Source organism: Zonotrichia albicollis, chromosome 3, assembly GCF_047830755.1.
Source record: "Zonotrichia albicollis isolate bZonAlb1 chromosome 3, bZonAlb1.hap1, whole genome shotgun sequence".
In the NCBI taxonomy this organism is placed as follows: domain Eukaryota; kingdom Metazoa; phylum Chordata; class Aves; order Passeriformes; family Passerellidae; genus Zonotrichia; species Zonotrichia albicollis.
In genome coordinates this window covers 2,321,328-2,341,462 of record NC_133821.1, presented here as the reverse complement: position 1 = coordinate 2,341,462, position 20,135 = coordinate 2,321,328, and the positions used below count along the sequence as shown (strand labels likewise).

General features: G+C 52.7%; 1 protein-coding gene across 3 annotated transcripts in view; it reads left to right on the top strand.

Annotated features, from left to right (window-relative positions):
• The window catches only part of ELP3 (elongator acetyltransferase complex subunit 3), a 223,451-nt gene extending 211,907 nt beyond the window's left edge, over window positions 1–11,544 (top strand). For 2 of the 3 annotated variants that reach the window (XM_074536443.1, XM_074536442.1), the window contains one exon: window positions 10,911–11,544. In XM_074536443.1, the coding sequence (XP_074392544.1) occupies window positions 10,911–11,049 (139 nt within the window). In that variant the 3' untranslated portion in view covers window positions 11,050–11,544. The remainder of the gene's footprint in view (window positions 1–10,910) is intronic. The other variant, XR_012579323.1, reaches the window with a different exon arrangement.
• The last annotated feature ends 8,591 nt before the right edge of the window (window positions 11,545–20,135 follow it).

Genomic DNA, 20,135 nt, shown 5'->3' with positions numbered 1-20,135 from the left:
CAGAATATCCAGACTGGGATTCGGCAAATCCAAACTGGGATTTTGCAGATCTGTATGGAATTTAGTGAATCCAAACTGGGATTCAGGGACTCCATACTGGGATTCAACAAACCTAAACTGGAATTCCGTTAATCCAAACTGGAATTCAGTGATTCTAAACTGGGATTCAGAAAATCCAAACTGGGATTCAGAAAATCCAAACTGGGATACAATCAGTCCAAACTGGAATTCAGTGACTCTAAACTGGGATTGAGCGAATCCGAACTGGGATTCAGCGAGTCTAAACTGGAATTCCGTTAATCCAAACTGGAATTCAGGGAATCCAAACTGGGATTTTGCAAATCTGTACTGGAATTTTCAGTGATTCCTGACTGGAATTCAACTACTCCAGACTGGGATTCAGTGAATCCAAACTGGGATTCTGAAAATCCAAACTGGGATTCAGCAAACCCAAACTGGAATTCAGGGAATCCAAACTGGGATTTTGCAAATCTGTACTGGAATTTAGTGAATCCAAACTGGGATTCAGCAAACCCAAACTGGGATTCAGAAAATCCAAACTGGGATTCAGGGACTCCAAACTGGATTTCAGCGAATCCCAGCTGGAATTCAGTTAATCCAAACTGGGATTTAGTGACTGTAAACTGGGATTCAGTGAATCCAGATCGGGATTCGGCAAACCCAAACTGGGATTCAGCGAATCCAAACTGGGATTCAGCGAATCCCAACTGAAATTCAGCAAATCCAAACTGGGATTCAACAAACCTAAACTGAGACTCAGCAAACCCAAACTGGAATTTGGCGAATCCAAACTGGGATTCTGAAAATCCAGACTGGGATTCAGCAAATCCAAACTGGAATTCAGGGACTCCATACTGGGATTCAGAGTGAATCCAAACTGGGATTAAGCGAGTCCAAACTGGGATTTGGCAAACCCAAACTGGGATTTAGTGACTCTAAACTGGGATTCAGCGAATCCAAACTGAGGTTCAGAAAATCCAGACTGGGATTCAGCAAACCCAAAATGGGATTGAGCTAATCCAAACTGGGATTCAGCGAGTCTAAACTGGAATTCCGTTAATCCAAACTGGGATTTAGTGACTGTAAACTGGGATTCAGAAAATCCGGACTGGGATTCAGTGAATCCAAACTGGGATTCAGTGAATCCAAACTGGGATTCAGTGAATCCAAACTGGGATTCAGCAAACCCAAACTGGGATTCAGCTACTCCAGACTGGGATTCAGTGAATCCCAACTGGGATTCAGCAAACGCAAACTGGGATTCAGTGAATCCCAACTGGGATTCAGCAAACGCAAACTGGGATTCAGTGAATCCAAACTGGATTTCATTGAATCCCAACTGGGATTGATCGGGATGAGCAGCCGGGGCTCCTCCGTGTGCTGGGCACATTCCCAAGGTGCCAGTTCCTCCTGCAGCGCCGAACCCGGGGCCGGGGCTCGTCCGTCCGTCTGTCCGTGTCTGTCTGTCCGTGTCCGTCCGTCTGTCTGTGTCCATCTGTCCGTGTCTGTCTCTCCGTGTCCATGTCCGTCTGTCCGTGTCCGTCTGTCCGTGTCCGTCCGTCTGTCCGTGTCCGTGTCCATCTGTCTGTGTCTGTCTGTCCGTGTCCATCTGTCCGTGTCCGTGTCCGTCTGTCCATGTCCGTCTGTGTCCATCTGTCCGTGTCCGTGTCCGTCTGTCTGTGTCCATGTTCATCTGTCCGTGTCCGTCTGTCCGTGTCCACCCGTCTGTCCGTGTCCGTCTGTCCGTCTGTCCGTGTCCATCTGTCCGTGTCTGTGTCCGTCTGTCCATGTCCGTCCGTCTGTCCGTGTCCGTCTGTCCGTGTCCGTCTGTCCATGTCCATCTGTCCGTGTCCGTGTCTGTCTGTCCGTGTCCGTCTCTCCGTGTCCGTCTCTCCGTGTCCGTCTGTCTGTCCGTGTCCATCTGTCCGTGTCCGTCTGTCCGTGTCCATCTGTCCGTGTCCGTCTGTCCGTGTCCGTCCGTCTGTCCGTGTCCGTCTGTCCGTGTCCATCTGTCTGTGTCTGTCCGTCTGTGTCCATCTGTCCGTGTCCGTCCGTCTGTCCGTGTCCGTCTGTCCGTGTCCGTCTGTCCGTGTCCATCTGTCCGTGTCCGTCTGTCCGTGTCCGTGTCCGTCCATCTGTCCGTGTCCATCTGTCCGTGTCCGTGTCCGTCTGTCTGTGTCCATCCGTCTCTCCGTGTCCATGTCCGTCTGTCCGTGTCCGTCTGTCCTTGTCCGTCTGTCCGTGTCCATCTGTCTGTCCGTGTCCATGTCCGTCTGTCCGTGTCCGTGTCCGTCTGTCCGTGTCCGTCTGTCCATGTCCATCTGTCCGTGTCCATGTCCATCTGTCCGTCCGTGTCCATCTGTCCGTGTCCATGTCCGTCAGCACCACCCAGGCTCACCCCGCTCAGCTTATCCCGGAATATTTTAAAGGGGAAGGAATTTACGGGTCAGGACCTGCCCGGGTTCCACACCCTGGAGGAAAATTCCAGGAAAAACGTGGAGCTGGAGCCCCTGGAGCATTTCAGGAATCTCAGCAGTGGGAATTTGATGAGTTCCCAGCAGGTCATTAATGAACAAATCCTCGTTTCCGGCCGCGGCCGAGCGATCCTGGAGGATGCTGGGGCTGAGTCACGGATTTGGGGATTTATTTATGGATTTATGGATTCATTTATGGGTTTATTTATGGATTTATTTGTGGATTAATTTATGGATTTATGGATTCATTTATGGATTTATTTAGGGATGTATGGATTTATTTATGGATTCATTTATGGATTTATGGATTCATTTATGGATTTATTTAGGGATGTATGGATTTATTTATGGATTCATTTATGGATTAATTTATGGATTGATTTATGGATTTATTTATGGATTTATTGATGGATTCATTTCTGGATTTATGGATTTATTTATGGATTTATTTATGGATGTATGGATTTATTTATGGATTCATTTATGGATTTATTTATGGATTTACGGGCTGGTTCTGCCGCGGTCCCGTGCCCGTGTCCGTGTTTATCCCTGAGGTTTCAGCCGCTCTCTCTGTCCCTGCTCCAGGCAGCCTTCCCAAATGGATTTCATTGTTATTTTTGGGATGGAAATTCCAAGTTTTCGGGGTTTTTAATCACCAGCTTTAGCCACGGTTCCTGTGCTCCCAAAGGGGATGGAACTGGCTCTTGGCAGAGGATTTGGCACTCCTGGATTGAGGGAGGGGACACTTCCAAAAGGCCTCCCCTGGCTCCTCCCGGCCGTGGGTTTGCATCCAGGGAGGTGGGACCGGAGCCTCTGTCCTCCTTCTGCTGGACCTGGAGCGGGATCTGGAGGGTTGGGTGTGGATTATTTATCAATATTTAACATTCAGTCCCTCTCCTGAAGCTGCAGGGTGAGGAATTTGGCCGGTTGTGCCTTGGAAAGCCAAGGCTGGGTCTGGATCTGGATGGATCCCGCTCTGCCATGGTTGGGTGTGGAATATTTATCAATATTTAACACCCTGAAGCTGCAGGGTGAGGAATTTCCAGTTCTGCCTTGGAAAGCCAAGGGTTTGGGTTTACTCTTCCCATCCTGCAGGAGAGTCCTTCTGGGATATTTCTTGGAGGGTTTCCATTCCATGGAATACACAGGAAGGTTCTGCATGGACAGGTCCCACCATTTCTGGGGTGTTTGGGGTAAATCAGAATGGAAATTATTTGGGAAGAGATCCAGAGCCATGGAGCCCTTCCAGGAGAGCTCCTGGCCGTGGGTTTCCATCCAGGCAGGTGGGATCGGAGCCTCTGTCCTGCTGCTGGATCTGGGTCTGGATGGATCCCGCTCTGCCATGGTTGGGTGTGGAATATTTATCAATATTTAACGCCCTGAGGCTGCAGGGTGAGGAATTTCCAGTTCTGCCTTGGAAAGCCAAGGTTTTGGTTTTGGTTTTGCTCTTCCCATCCTGCAGGAGAGTCCTTCTGGGATATTTCTTGGAGGGTTTCCATTCCTTGGAGCACATGGGAAGGTTCTGCATGGACAGGTCCCACCAGCTCTGGGGTGTTTGGGGTAAATCAGAATGGAAATTATTTGGGAAGAGATCCAGAGCCATGGAGCCCTTCCAGGAGAGCTCCTGGCCGTGGGTTTCCATCCAGGCAGGTGGGATCGGAGCCTCTGTCCTCCTGCTGGGTCTGGGTCTGGATGGATCCAGAATGAATGAATCTGCTGAGCTCTGCAATGGTTGGGTGTGGATTATTTATCAATATTTAACGTTCAATCCCTCTCCTGAAGCTGCAGGGTGAGGAATTTGGCCAGTTGTGCCTTGGAAAGCCAAGGCTGGATCTGGATCTGGATGGATCCCGCTCTGCCGTGGTTGGGTGTGGAATATTTATCAATATTGAACGCCCTGAAGCTGCAGGGTGAGGAATTTGGGCAGTTGTGCCTTGGAAAGCCAAGGGTTTGGTTTTGCTCTTCCCATCCTGCAGGAGAGTCCTTCTGGGATATTTCTTGGAGGGTTTCCATTTGAAGGAAAACACCTGAAGGTTCTGCCTGGACAGGTCCCACCATTTCTGGGGTGTTTGGGATAAATCAGAATGGAAATTATTTGGGAAGAGATCCAGAGCCATGGAGCCCTTCCAGGAGAGCTCCTGGCCGTGGGTTTGCATCCAGGCAGGTGGGATCGGAGCCTCTGTCCTCCTGCTGGGTCTGGATCTGGATGAATCCCGCTCTGCCATGGTTGGGTGTGGAATATTTATCAATATTTAACGCCCTGAAGCTGCAGGGTGAGGAATTTGGCCAGTTGTGCCTTGGAAAGCCAAGGCTGGATCTGGATCTGGATGGATCCCACTCTGCCATGGTTGGGTGTGGAATATTTATCAATATTGAACACCCTGAAGCTGCAGGGTGAGGAATTTCCAGTTCTGCCTTGGAAAGCCAAGGCTGGATCTGGATCTGGATGGATCCCGCTCTGCCGTGGTTGGGTGTGGAATATTTAACAATATTTAACGCCCTGAAGCTGCAGGGTGAGGAATTTGGGCAGTTGTGCCTTGGAAAGCCAAGGTTTTGGTCTTACTCTTCCCATCCTGCAGGAGAGTCCTTCTGGGATATTTCTTGGAGGGTTTCCATTCCTTGGAGCACATGGGAAGGTTCTGCATGGACAGGTCCCACCAGCTCTGGGGTGTTTGGGGTAAATCAGAATGGAAATTATTTGGGAAGAGATCCAGAGCCATGGAGCCCTTCCAGGAGAGCTCCTGGCCGTGGGTTTCCATCCAGGCAGGTGGGATCGGAGCCTCTGTCCTCCTGCTGCTGGATCTGGGTCTGGATGAATCCCGAATGAATGAATCTGCTGAGCTCTGCTGTCGTTGGGTGTGGATTATTTCTCAATATTTAACATCAAATCCCTCTCCTGAAGCTGCAGGGTGAGGAATTTCCAGTTGTGCCTTGGAAAGCCAAGGCTGGATCTGGATCTGGATGGATCCCGCTCTGCCATGGTTGGGTGTGGAATATTTATCAATATTGAACGCCCTGAAGCTGCAGGGTGAGGAATTTCCAGTTCTGCCTTGGAAAGCCAAGGGTTTGGGTTTACTCTTCCAATCCTGCAGGAGAGTCCTTCTGGGATATTTCTTGGAGGGTTTCCATTCGATGGAATACACAGGAAGGTTCTGCCTGGACAGGTCCCACCAGCTCTGGGGTGTTTGGGGTAAATCAGAATGGAAATTATTTGGGAACAGATCCTGGGCCATGGAGCCCTTCCAGGAGAGCTCCTGGCCGTGGGTTTGCATCCAGGCAGGTGGGATTGGAGCCTCTGTCCTGCTGCTTGATCTGGGTCTGGATGAAAGCCGCTCTGCCGTGGGTGGGTGTGGAATATTTATCAATATTGAACGCCCTGAAGCTGCAGGGTGAGGAATTTCCTGTTCTGCCTTGGAAAGCCAAGGGTTTGGTTTTGCTCTTCCCATCCTGCAGGAGAGTTCATCCGGGATATTTCTTGGAGAGTTTCCATTCCATGGAAAACACCTGAAGGTTCTGCCTGGACAGGTCCCACCATTTCTGGGGTGTTTGGGGTAAATCAGAATGGAAATTATTTGGGAAGAGATCCAGAGCCATGGAGCCCTTCCAGGAGAGCTCCTGGCCGTGGGTTTCCATCCAGGCAGGTGGGATCGGTGCCTCTGTCCTCCTGCTGGGTCTGGATCTGGATGGATCCCGCTCTGCCATGGTTGGATGTGGAATATTTATCAATATTGAACACCCTGAAGCTGCAGGGTGAGGAATTTCCAGTTCTGCCTTGGAAAGCCAAGGTTTTGGGTTTGCTCTTCCAATCCTGCAGGAGAGTCCTTCTGGGATATTTCTTGGAGAGTTTCCACTCCATGGAAAACACCTGAAGGTTCTGCCTGGACAGGTCCCACCATTTCTGGGGTGTTTGGGGCAAATCAGAGCAGAAAAGGTTTGGGAAGAGATCAGAGACCCAGAGCCATGGAGCCCTTCCAGGAGAGCTCCTGGCTGTGGGTTTGCATCCGGGGAGGTGGGACCGGAGCCTCTGTCCTCCTTCTGCTGGATCTGGAGCGGGATCTGGAGGGTTGGGTGTGGATTATTTATCAATATTTAACGTTCAGTCCCTGTCCTGAAGCTGCAGGGTGAGGAATTTGGGCACAAATGGTTGGGTGTGGATTATTTATCAATATTTAACGTTCAGTCCCTGTCCTGAAGCTGCAGGGTGAGGAATTTCCAGTTCTGCCTTGGAAAGCCAAGGCTGGATCTGGATCTGGATGGATCCCGCTCTGCCGTGGTTGGGTGTGGAATATTTATCAATATTTAACACCCTGAAGCTGCAGGGTGAGGAATTTGGCCAGTTGTGCCTTGGAAAGCCAAGGCTGGATCTGGATCTGGATGAATCCCGCTCTGCCATGGTTGGGTGTGGAATATTTATCAATATTTAACACCCTGAAGCTGCAGGGTGAGGAATTTCCAGTTCTGCCTTGGAAAGCCAAGGGTTTGGGTTTACTCTTCCAATCCTGCAGGAGAGTCCTTCTGGGATATTTCTTGGAGGGTTTGCTTTCCCTGGAAAACACCTGAAGGTTCTGCCTGGACAGGTCCCACCATTTCTGGGGTGTTTGGGGTAAATCAGAGCAGAAAATGTTTGGGAAGAGATCAGAGATCCAGAGCCATGGAGCCCTTCCAGGAGAGCTCCTGGCCGTGGGTTTCCATCCAGGCAGGTGGGATCGGTGCTTCTGTCCTGCTGCTGGGTCTGGATCTGGATGGATCCCGCTCTGCCGTGGTTGGGTGTGGAATATTTAACAATATTGAACGCCCTGAAGCTGCAGGGTGAGGAATTTGGCCAGTTCTGCCTTGGAAAGCCAAGGGTTTGGTTTTGCTCTTCCAATCCTGCAGGGGAGTCCTTCTGGGATATTTCTTGGAGGGTTTCCATTTGATGGAAAACACCAGAAGGTTCTGCCTGCACAGGTCCCACCAGCTCTGGGGCAAATCAAAGCCACAAATATTTCTGCAGAGATCCTGTGCCTTGGAGCTCTTCCAGGAGTTTTGGGCATTCCAAGGGTTTCTCCAGCTCTGGAATCGCTCTCTCCATGGGGACCCAGCCCAGGATTCCCACAGGGTCTCGGCCTCCTTGGGGCATCTCCAGGGAAAACTTTGGAGGACGTTTTGTGGAAGAAGTTCTGCCCTGAGCGGGGCTGGGGTGACAATGGGGACATTTGGGACACGGGGACATCTCAGTGCCATCCATGGCTTGGCCCAGAGAGGAGCACCTGGCACCCAGCGAGCTCCTGGATCCATGGAAGCACCTGAGATGTTGCCCTCAAGCCCCTCACGTTCTCCAAGGAAAAAGGAAAAAGGGGAATTGTTCCAGAGCTCTGATGGAGGCGGTTTTTAGCCATTTTGTGAATTATTTTGTTGTCCTTCAGCTCGAGGCGTTGCTGACCCTTTATCCAAAATTATTTTGGGTTTTGGATGATCTTTCAGAGCGAAAATTCATGTTTTGTACCCCAACTGCTCCACTGATGGTTTTTGGGCAAGATGTTGGTTAAGGTCGTGCTTTACTCCAACCAGAGGTCCCAGCCCTTCCAGGCAGAGGGGAGTGGATGTGTTGGCTTTTTTGGGGTTTTTTTGGGGCTTTTTTTTGGCTTTTCCTTGGTTTCAGGCTGCAAAAGCAGAGTGAATTTGGGTCTCTTTGGGGTTTTCTGGTTTTTTTTCAGGGGCTTTGCCACTGCTGGGAAGGGAATTTGCTCAGCTGAATTTCCCTGGTTTGGGGGTTCCTTTTGTTTCCCAGCTGCTGGAATGGGGAAATGAGGAAATTTCAGCTCTGGGGTGCTTTTTCTGTGCCTTTTCCACATTTTAAATTTGGAATGGGGGGATGAATCCAGGAGTGGTTGGGTTGGAAGAGACCTTAAAACCCTCCAGGGCCCTCCCAGCTTTGCCACTGCTGGGAAGGGAATTTGCTCGGCTGAATTTCCCCACTTTGGGGTTCCTTTTGTTTCCCAGCTGCTGGAATGGGGGAAATGAGGACATTTTTGGGGACTTTTCCTTGGTTTCAGGCTGCAGAAGCAGAGTGAATTTGGGTCTCTTTGGGGTTTTCTGGGTTTTTTTCAGGGGCTTTGCCACTGCTGGGAAGGGAAATTTGCTCGGCTGAATTTTCCCGGTTTGGGGGTTCCTTTTGTTTCCCAGCTGCTGGAATGAGGGAAATTAGGAAATTTCAGCTCTGGGGTGCTTTTTCTGTGCCTTTTCCACATTTTAAATTTGGAATGGGGGGATGAATCCAGGAGTGGTTGGGTTGGAAGAGACCTTAAAACCTTCCAGGGCCCTCCCAGCTTTGCCACTGCTGGGAAGGGAATTTGCTCAACTGAATTTCCCTGGTTTGGGGTTCCTTTTGTTTCCCAGCTGCTGGAATGGGGAAATGAGGAAATTTCAGCTCTGGGGTGCTTTTTCTGTGCCTTTTCCACATTTTAAATTTGGAATGGGGGGATGAATCCAGGAGTGGTTGGAAGAGACCTTAAAACCTTCCAGGACCCTCCCAGCTTTGCCACTGCTGGGAAGGGAATTTGCTCGGCTGAATTTCCCCGGTTTGGGGTTCCTTTTGTTTCCCAGCTGCTGGAATGGGGAAATTAGGAAATTTCAGCTCTGGGGTGCTTTTTCTGTGCCTTTTCCACATTTTAAATTCGGAATGGGGGGATGAATCCAGGAATGGTTGTGGTGGAAGGGACCTTAAAGACCCTCCAGGTCCAATCCCCGCCATGGGCGGGGACACGGGGATGCTGGATGGAATTTTTTGGGATTTTGGGATTTCAGGAATTCTGGAATTGCATTCAGGAAACGGCTGAGGAGCATTTTAACCAAACCTGTCTGACCATGGGCAGGAAAGGGTTACCAGGGTCGTCATTCCTGGAAATCCCTGGAGATTCCAGAAGGCTGGAGAGGGATGAGAGGGAAGAGGAGCCGCTCGAGCCCTCTCCATCCTGTGCTGCCAATGATGCCCAACCCCTCCTCCCTCCCTGATGAGTAATTAGCGCACCTGGCAGTAATTAGCTGAGGTGGAGGGACGCAGAGCTGGGCCTGTCCTGCCTTTCCTCCTCCCCTGGGCAGGAGAGGACGGGCAGGGAAGAGGCTCTTGGAGAAAACTGGGAGCCGTCCTGCTCGAGGAGGAAATGGGATTGTGCCCACTCGAGCACCTGGAGTGGAGCTGAGCTCGTTCCCAGAGCCCAGGAACAGCTCCGGGGGCTGGAGTGGAGCTGAGCTCATTCTTGGAGCACCTGGAGTGGAGCTGAGCTCATTCCTGAGCCCTGGAGTGGAGCTGAGCTCATTCCTAGAGCCCTGAAGTGGAGCTGAGCTCATTCTTGGAGCACCTGGAGTGGGGCTGAGCTCATTCCTGGAGCCCCTGGAGTGGAGCTGAGCTCATTCTTGGAGCACCTGGAGTGGAGCTGAGCTCGTTCCCGGAGCCCTGGAGTGGAGCTGAGCTCATTCCTGGAGCACCTGGAGTGGAGCTGAGCTCATTCCTGAGCCCTGGAGTGGAGCTGAGCTCATTCCTGGAGCACCTGGAGTGGAGCTGAGCTCATTCTTGGAGCACCTGGAGTGGAGCTGAGCTCATTTCTGGAGAACCTGGAGTGGAGCTGAGCTCATTCTTGGAGAACCTGGAGTGGAGCTGAGCTCATTCCTGAGCCCTGGAACAGCTCCGGGGGCTGGAGTGGAGCTGAGCTCATTCCTGGAGCCCTGGAGTGGAGCTGAGCTCATTCCTGAGCCCTGGAACAGCTCCGGGGACTGGAGTGGAGCTGGGCTCATTCCTGAGCCCTGGAACAGCTCCGGGGGCTGGAGTGGAGCTGAGCTCATTCCTGGAGCCCTGGAGTGGAGCTGAGCTCATTCCTGAGCCCTGGAACAGCTCCGGGGACTGGAGTGGAGCTGAGCTCATTCCTGGAGCACCTGGAGTGGAGCTGAGCTCATTCCTGGAGCACCTGGAGTGGAGCTGAGCTCATTCCTCAGCCCTGGAGTGGAGCTGAGCTCATTCCCGGAGCACCTGGAGTGGAGCTGAGCTCATTCCTGGAGCACCTGGAGTGGAGCTGAGCTCATTCCCAGAGCCCTGGAGTGGAGCTGAGCTCATTCCTGGAGCACCTGGAGTGGAGCTGAGCTCATTCCTGAGCCCTGGAGTGGAGCTGAGCTCATTCTTGGAGAACCTGGAACAGAGTGGAGCTCATTCCCAGAGCCCTGGAGTGGAGCTGAGCTCATTCCTGGAGAACCTGGAGTGGAGCTGAGCTCATTCCTGAGCCCTGGAGTGGAGCTGAGCTCATTCTTGGAGCACCTGGAGTGGGGCTGAGCTCATTCCCAGAGCCCTGGAGTGGAGCTGAGCTCATTCCTGAGCCCTGGAGTTTAATTAAACTTTGTTAATTAAACCTCATTAATTAAACCTCGTTTTTCTCCTCCTGGCAGGTGTCGGCACCAGGAATTACTACAGGAAAATCGGCTACGAGCTGGAGGGGCCCTACATGGTGAAATGGTTGGAATGATGATCCTGGAGATGCCCATCCTGAAGGACACAACGCTCATCCCGGTGAAATGTTTGGAATGATGGTCCTGGAGATGCCCATCCTGGAGGACACAACGCTCATCCCGGTGAAATGTTTGGAATGATGATCCTGGAGATCCCCATCCTGGAGGACACAATGCTCATCCCAGGAATAAACCCCAGGATTTGCTTCTGCCAAAGCCATGGGCTGCAAAAATCGGAGTTGGGACTTCATGGTCGCGGTGGTTCCTCCTAATTCCATGATTTTTGAAATCATGGAATGGATTAGGAGGTGGTTCCTCCTAATTCCATGATTTTTGGAAATTGAGCATCATCTCCTCTGGGAAGAGCAGCTCTGGGATCATCCCATTCCCACCGGGGACATTCCAGGTGTCTCCTCACCTGCTGCATCCTCAGGATGATGGAATTTCAGGAGTTGGGGTGTCCTGGTGGGAAAAATGCCTTTTTTTTTCTGCTGTTTTCAGCTTTTCCTGGTTCTGAGTTTAAAATTGGGCTTGGTTTTCTGGTTGGGAATAAATTCCGTGTTTATTTTATTTACACCGGGTTCGGCTGCTTCTGTCCATCCCAAACAATTCCCAAATGTGATCCTTTCCCAGGATGAGGATTAGGACAGGCTCTCCACTCCAGGTGGATCCTGTTGGGTTGGGTTGGGAATCCCAGAGGATCTCCAGAGGTGCCACCATCATCTCATCCCAGCGGGAACTGGGGCTGCTCTCACTGCTTCTGTCCATCCCAGACAATTCCCGAATTTTATTATGGGAGGGATCCCTGAGCTCTCCACTCCAGGTGGATCCATTTGGGTTGGGTTGGGAATCCCAGAGGATCTCCAGAGGTGTCACCATCATCTCATCCCAGCGGGAATTGGGGCTGTTCTGGCACCTTCTGTCCATCCCAGACAATTCCCAAATTTGATCCTGGGAGGGATCCCTGAGCTCTCCATTCCAGGTGGATCCATTTGGGTTGGGATGGGAATCCTGCAGGATCTCCAGATCCATCTCCAGATCCATTTCGGATGGGAATCCCAGAGGATCTCCAGGGCTGTCACCATCATCTCATCCCAGCGGGAATTGGGGCTGTTGTGGCACCTTCTGTCCATCCCAGACAATTCCCAAACTTGATCCTTTTCCAGGATGAGGATTAGGACAGGCTCTCCACTCCAGGTGAATCCATTTGGGTTGGGTTGGGGATCCTGAAGGATCTCCAGGGGTGCTCCCATCATCTCATCCCATTGGGAATTGGGGTTGTTCTGGCACCTCCTGTCCATCCCAGACAATTCCCAAATTTGGTCCTTTCCAAGGAGGAGGAATGGAGATCAGGACCTGAGTTGTCCCTCTGAGGTGACACAACCAGGCAGGACCTGAGAGTTCCACTCCAGGTGGACCCTGTTGGGATGAGGATCCTGGAAGATCTCCAGGTCCATCTCCAGATCCATTTGGGTTGGGAATCCCAGAGGATCTCCAGAGGTGTCGCCATCATCTCATCCCAGCGGGAATTAGGGCTGCTCCGGCACCTTCTGTCCATCCCAGACAATTCCCAAATTTGGTCCTTTCCAAGGAGGAGGAATTGAGATCAGGACCTGAGTTGTCCCTCTGAGGTGACACAGCCAGGCAGGACCTGAGGGTTCCATTCCAGGTGGATCCTGTTGGGATGAGGATCCTGGAAGATCTCCAGATCCATCTCCAGATCCATTTGGGTTGGGTTGGGGATCCTGCAGGATCTCCAGATCCATCTCCAGATCCATTTGGGTTGGGTTGGGGATCCTGGAGGATCTCCAGGGGTGCTCCCATCATCTCATCCCATTGGGAATTGGGGCTGTTCTGGCACCTTCTGTCCATCCCAAACAATTCCCAAATTTGGTCCTTTCCAAGGAGGAGGAATTGAGATCAGAACCTGAGTTGTCCCTCTGAGGTGACACGAGCTTCCCACTCCAGGTGGATCCATTTGGTTTGAGGATGCTGGAGGATCTCCAGGTCCATCTCCAGATCCATTTGGGTTGGAATGAGGATCCCAGAGGATCTCCAGAGGTGCCACCATCATCTCATCCCAGTGGGAATTGGGGCTGTTGTGGCACCTTCTGTCCATCCCAAACAATTCCCAAATGTGATCCTTTTCCAGGATGAGGATTAGGACAAGTTCTCCACTCCAGGTGAATCCATCTGGGTTGGGTTGGGGATCCTGCAGGATCTCCAGGTCCATCTCCAGATCCATTTCGGTTGGGAATCCCAGAGGATCTCCAGAGGTGCCGCCATCATCTCATCCCAGCGGGAATTGGGGCCGCTCTGGCACCTTCTGTCCATCCCAAACAATTCCCAAATTTGATCCTGGGAGGGATCCCTGAGCTCTCCATTCCAGGTGGATCCGTTTGGGTTGGGTTGGGAATCCTGGAGGATCTCCAGGTCCATCTCCAGATCCATTTGGGTTGGGAATCCCAGAGGATCTCCAGGGCTGTCGCCATCATCTCATCCCAGCGGGAATTGGGGTTGTTCTGGCACCTTCTGTCCATCCCAGACAATTCCCAAACTTGATCCTTCTCCAGGAGGAGGAATGGAGATCAGGACCTGAGTTGTCCCTCTGAGGTGACACAGCCAGGCAGGACCTGAGGGTTCCACTCCAGGTGGATCCAGTTGGGTTGGGGATCCTGGAAGATCTCCAGATCCATCTCCAGATCCATTTGGGTTGGGTTGGGGATCCTGGAGGATCTCCAGGGGTGCTCCCATCATCTCATCCCATTGGGAATTGGGGCTGTTGTGGCACCTTCTGTCCATCCCAAACAATTCCCAAATTTGGTCCTTCTCCAGGACGAGGATTAGGACAGGCTCTCCACTCCAGGTGGATCCATTTGGGTTTGGTTGAGGATCCTGGAAGAGCTCCAGGTCCATCTCCAGATCCATTTGGGTTGGGAATCCCAGAGGATCTCCAGAGGTGTCGCCATCATCTCATCCCAGCGGGAATTGGGGCTGCTCTCACTGCTTCTGTCCATCCCAGACAATTCCCAAATTTTATTATGGGAGGGATCCCTGAGCTCTCCACTCCAGGTGGATCCATTTGGGTTGGGTTGAGGATCCTGGAGAATCTCCAGGTCCATCTCCAGATCCATTTGGGTTGGGAATCCCAGAGGATCTCCAGGGGTGCCGCCATCATCTCATCCCAGCGGGAATTGGGGTTGTTCTGGAACCTTCTGTCCATCCCAAACAATTCCCAAATTTGATCCTGGGAGGGATCCCTGAGCTCTCCATTCCAGGTGGATCCGTTTGGGTTGGGTTGGGAATCCTGCAGGATCTCCAGGTCCATCTCCAGATCCATTTGGGTTGGGAATCCCAGAGGATCTCCAGAGGTGTCGCCATCATCTCATCCCATTGGGAATTGGGGCTGTTGTGGCACCTTCTGTCCATCCCAAACAATTCCCAAATTTGATCCTTTTCCAGGATGAGGATTAGGACAGGCTCTCCACTCCAGGTGGATCCATTTGGGTTGAGTTGAGGATCCTGGAGGATCTCCAGGGGTGCTCCCATCATCTCATCCCATTGGGAATTGGGGCTGTTGTGGCACCTTCTGTCCATCCCAGACAATTCCCAAATGTGATCCTTTTCCAGAATGAGGATTAGGACAGGCTCTCCACTCCAGGTGGATCCATTTGGGTTGGGTTGGGAATCCTGGAAGATCTCCCGAGGTGTCACCATCATCTCATCCCATTGGGAATTGGGGTTGTTCTGGCACCTTCTGTCCATCCCAAACAATTCCCAAACTTGATCCTTCTCCAGGATGAGGAATGGAGATCAGAACCCGAACTGTCCCTCTGCTTCCCAGATTATCCCATTCTTCTTCCCCTTGGGAACAAAAGGGGATGGGATTGAAGGTCCGTGGATCCCATCCCAAACCATTCCAGGATTCTGGGATCCAGGACACTCAGGATCCATCCTGAGGGATTTTTATGGGATTTGGGGATGGAAAAGGGACGGGAGACCCTTCCTGGACTCTTGAATTTCCAGAGAATTCCCAAAATTCCTTCCCAGAGAGGAGCTGGGATGGGGATGGATCCAGTGCCAGGCTGGGAGCGCTGGGAATGGAGGGAATTCCCTGGGAAAGGGAAAAATGGGATTGGGGAAGGAATTCTGGAATTCCCAGAGAATCCCTGGGAGTGCCCAAGGATGGATTCGGATCCCTGAGCCAGGCTTGGGATCCACAGGGATCACGAGATATCCCGGGAATTCCCAAGGTTTCCGCGCGGATTTGGGAGAAGCCGGAGCTCCCAGAGCACCGGGAATGTCGGCACATGGAGAGAATTCCGGAGGGGAAAGGGTTAAGGAGTCAGGGATTCGTGCTGGGATTCAGGAACAGTGGGAATGGGAGGGATAAATCCAGGATATCCAAGGAAAACAGGGAGGGGGGGAAGAGCCACAAATCCCAGCACGGATGGAATTCCAGACACGGAAAATGGCGGGAATCTTCCATGGGCGCTCCAGGAGAGCTGGAATTTGGGAAAACAGGAGCCAGAGAAAGGAGAGCTCGGGGTGGGATTTGGGAAGGAATTCCCGGCTGGGAGAGTGGAAAAGAATTCCCAGAGAATCCCTGGGAGGTGCCATCGATCCGGGCGGTGCCATCGATCCGGGCGGAGCCATCGATTCCAGGAGTGCCATCGATCCGGGCAATGCCATCGATCCGGGAGGTGCCATCGATCCGGGCGGTGCCATCGATCCGGGAGTGCCATCGATCCTGGAGTGCCATCAATCCTGGAGTGCCATCGATCCCGGAGGTGCCATCGATCCGGGCGGTGCCATCGATCCGGGTGGTGCCATCGATCCGGGAGGGGCCATTGATCCGGGAGGCACCATCGATCCGGGCAATGCCATCGATCCTGGCGGTGCCATCGATCCGGGCAATGCCATCGATCCGGGAGGTGCCATCGATCCGGGCGGTGCCATCGATCCGGGCAGTGCCATCGATCCAGGCGGTGCCATCGATCCGGGCGGTGCCATCGATCCGGGCGGCGCCATCGATCCAGGCGGTGCCATCGATCCGGGAGATGCCATCGATCCGGGCGGTGCCATCGATCCGGGAGGTGCCATCGATCCGGGCGGTGCCATCGATCCGGGAGGTGCCATCGATCCGGGCAGTGCCATCGATCCGGGCGGTGCCATCGATCCGGGCAATGCCATCGATCCGGGCGGTGCCATCGATCCGGGCGGTGCCATCGATCCTGGAGGTGCCATCGATCCGGGCGGTGCCATCGATCCGGGAGGTGCCATCGATCCGGGAGGGGCCATCGATCCGGGCGGCGCCATCGATCCAGGAGTGCCATCGATCCCGGAGGTGCCATCGATCTGGGCGGCGCCATCGATCCAGGAGTGCCATCGATCCCGGAGGTGCCATCGATCCGGGAGGTGCCATCGATCCGGGAGTGCCATCGATCCGGGCAGTGCCATCGATCCGGGCGGTGCCATCGATCCGGGCGGTGCCATCGATCCAGGAGGCGCCATCGATCCTGGAGGCGCCATCGATCCGGGCGGTGCCAGCGATCCCGGAGGTGCCATCGATCCGGGCGGTGCCATCGATCCGGGCGGTGCCATCGATCCTGGAGGCGCCATCGATCCAGGAGGTGCCATCGATCCGGGAGCGCCATCGATCCGGGCGGTGCCATCGATCCGGGAGGTGCCATCGATCCGGGCAGGGCCATCGATCCGGGCGGTGCCATCGATCCGGGCCATGCCATCGATCCGGGCGGTGCCATCGATCCGGAAGGTGCCATCGATCCGGGCGGTGCCATCGATCCGGGCGGTGCCATCGATCCGGGAGGTGCCATCGATCCGGGCGGTGCCATCGATCCGGGAGTGCCATCGATCCGGGAGTGCCATCAATCCCGGAGGCGCCATCGATCCGGGCGGCGCCATCGATCCGGGAGGTGCCATCGATCCAGGCAATGCCATCGATCCGGGAGGCGCCATCGATCCGGGCGGTGCCATCAATCCGGGCGGTGCCATCGATCCAGGCGGCGCCATTGATCCGGAGTGCCACCGATCCAGAAGGTGCCATCGATCCGGGCAATGCCATCGATCCGGGAGGTGCCATCGATCTGGGAGGGGCCATCGATCCGGGCGGCGTCATCGATCCGGGCGGTGCCATCGATCCAGGCAGTGCCATCGATCCAGGCAGTGCCATTGATCCGGGCGGTGCCATCGATCCGGGCAAGGCCATCGATCCGGGCAGTGCCATTGATCCGGGCAGGGCCATCGATCCGGGAGTGCCATCGATCCCGGAGGCGCCATCGATCCGGGCGGCGCCATCGATCCGGGCAGTGCCATCGATCCAGGCGGCGCCATTGATCCGGAGTGCCACCGATCCAGAAGGTGCCATCGATCCGGGCAGTGCCATCGATCCAGGCGGCGCCATTGATCCGGAGTGCCACCGATCCAGAAGGTGCCATCGATCTGGGCAATGCCATCGATCCGGGCAATGCCATCAATCCGGGAGGTGCCATCGATCCGGGAGGTGCCATTGATCAATGTCTTAAGTACTGTGGTAAATGTTATGTGTTGTATTAATTCAAATTAATATTAAGTGTGTTTAAATTATGTGTTTTGTTGTAATTCAAACTAATATTATGTGTGTTAATATAATATCTTTTGTATTAATTCAAATTAATATTGTGTGTGTCAATATTGTGTGTGTTGTGTTAGAAAGTGATGCTGGATTCAGTTTCTTAAGTAGTGTGGTAAATGTTATGTGTTTTGTTAATTCAAATAAATGCTATGTGTGCTAATATTATGTGTGGTAATATTATGTGTGGTGTGTTAATTCAAATAAATATCACGTGTTGTGCTAATTCAAATTAATATTATGTGTTGTGTTAATTCAAATTAATATTATGTGCGTTAATATAATGTGTGTTGTGTTAGAAAGTGATGCTGGATTAATTCTATTAAGTAGTGTGGTCAATAGAGTGTGGTTAATGTTATGTGTTGTGTTAATTCAAATTAATTTTATGTGCGCTAATATTATATCTGTTGTATTACTTCAAATTAATATTACGTGTGTTTATATTATGTGTGTTGTGTTAATTCAAATTAATATAATGTGTGTTGTGTTAGAAAGTGATGCTGGATTCAGTCTATTAAGTCCTGTGGTTAATATTATCTGTTGTATTAATTCAAATTAATATAATGTGTGTTTATATTATGCGTGTTGCATTAATTCAAATTAATATTACATGTTATGTTAATTCAAATTAATGTAATGTGTGTTAATATTATACGTGTTGTATTAATTCAAATTAATATTATGTGTTTTGTTAATTCAAATTAATATTAGGTGTGTTAATATTATATGTGTTATGTTAATTCAAATTAATATTATGTGTGTTAATATTATGTGTTGTGTTAATTCAAATTAATATTGTATGTTGTGTTAATTCAAATTAATTTTATGTGTGTTAATATTGTGTGTGTTGTGTTAGAAAGTGATGCTGGATTCATTCTTTTAAGTCCTGTGGTACATATAGTTTTAGGTTATAAAAATGTTAAAATAGTAACTATACAAGATATATAAGATACATATTTTATATACAAGATACTTATTTTAAAGACAGGACTCACAGTGAGACAGCAGCCACAGGACACCTGGGTCTTTCAGAGATAAAGAATTTATTGCTCTCTTATCAGAAGAAATGAACTTCTTCCCACCTGAAGGCGCTGTCAGGACTCAGAGGAAGAAGCTTAATCTCACCCAATCCACCTCACCTTCCCCATTTCAGCCCCTTTTTCCTATTAGTTAGAAATAATTCCTATTTCTAAACAGGAAATTTCCTATTTCTCCAGCAGCCCCTCAGGCCCAGCTCCCCTCAGGATCTCACCTAATCCCCCTCCCCTTCCCCATCTCAGCCCCTTTTCCCTATTATTTAGAAATCATTCATATTTCTAAATGGGAAATTTCCTATTTCTAAACAGGAAATTTCCCATTTCTCCAGCAGCCCCTCAGGCCCAGCTCCCCTCAGGACCTCACCTAATCCCCATCCCCTTCCCCACCTCAGCCCTTTTCCCACCCCTATCCCCGCTCCCTTCCACCATTCCCTCACTCCCAGCTTTTCCCTGCTCCTTCCCGCAGCCTTCCCCGCCCCGGAGCCTTCTCCACACCCTCAGGCGGAGCGGCTCGGCCGCCTCAGCCCCTTCCGCAGCCCCACCGTGCCCTCAGAGCCGGCACTCGCAGCCGCTCGGGACGGGCCGGTTCCCCTCAGCCCCATTCCCCTCAGCCCCAGCACTCACAGATGCTCGGCCCGGGCCGGTTCCCCTCAGTCGGGGCCGGTTCCCTTCAGTCCCAGCACCCACAGCCGCAGCCGCTCAGGTCGGGCCGGGCCGGTTCCCCTCAGCCCGGTTCCCCTCAGCTCCAGCACTCTCAGCCGCTCGGCCCGGGCCGGTTCCCCTCAGCCCGGTTCCCCTCAGCTCCAGCACTCGCAGCCGGTCGGCCCGGGCCGGTTCCCCTCAGTCCGGGCCGGTTCCCCTCAGCTCTAGGACTCTCAGCCGCTCGGCCCGGGCCGGTTCTCCTCAGCCCGGTTCCCCTCAGCCCCAGCACTCACAGATGCTCGGCCCGGGCCGGTTCCCCTCAGCTCCAGCGCTCTCAGCCGCTCAGCCCGGGCCGGTTCCCTTCAGTCCCAGCACCCACAGCCGCAGCCGCTCAGCCCGGGCCGGTTCCCCTCAGTCCGGTTCCCCCTCAGATCCAGCATTCACAGCTTCTCGGGCTGGGCTGGTTCCCCTTAGCCCGGTTCCCCCCAGTCAGGGCCGGTTCTCCTCAGTCCAGTTCCTCTCAGCCCGGGCTGGTTCCCCTCAGTCCCAGTACTCACAGCCGCAGACGCTCCGGCCGGGCCGGTTCCCCTCGAGCCGGGCCGGTTCTGCCCAGTCCGGTTCCCCTCAGAACCGGGCCGGTTCTCCTCAGTCCGGTCCAGTTCCCCTCGGTCCGGGCCGGCTCCCCTCAGTCCGGTTCCCCTCAGTCCAGCCCGGTTCCCCTCAGTCCGGACCGGCTCCTCTCCGCCTCGGCACTCACAGCCACTCAGCCCGAGCCGGTTCCCCTCGTGCCGGTTCCCCTCAGTCCAAGCACTCACAAGCGCAGACACTTGGGCTGAGCCGGTTCCCCTCAGCCCG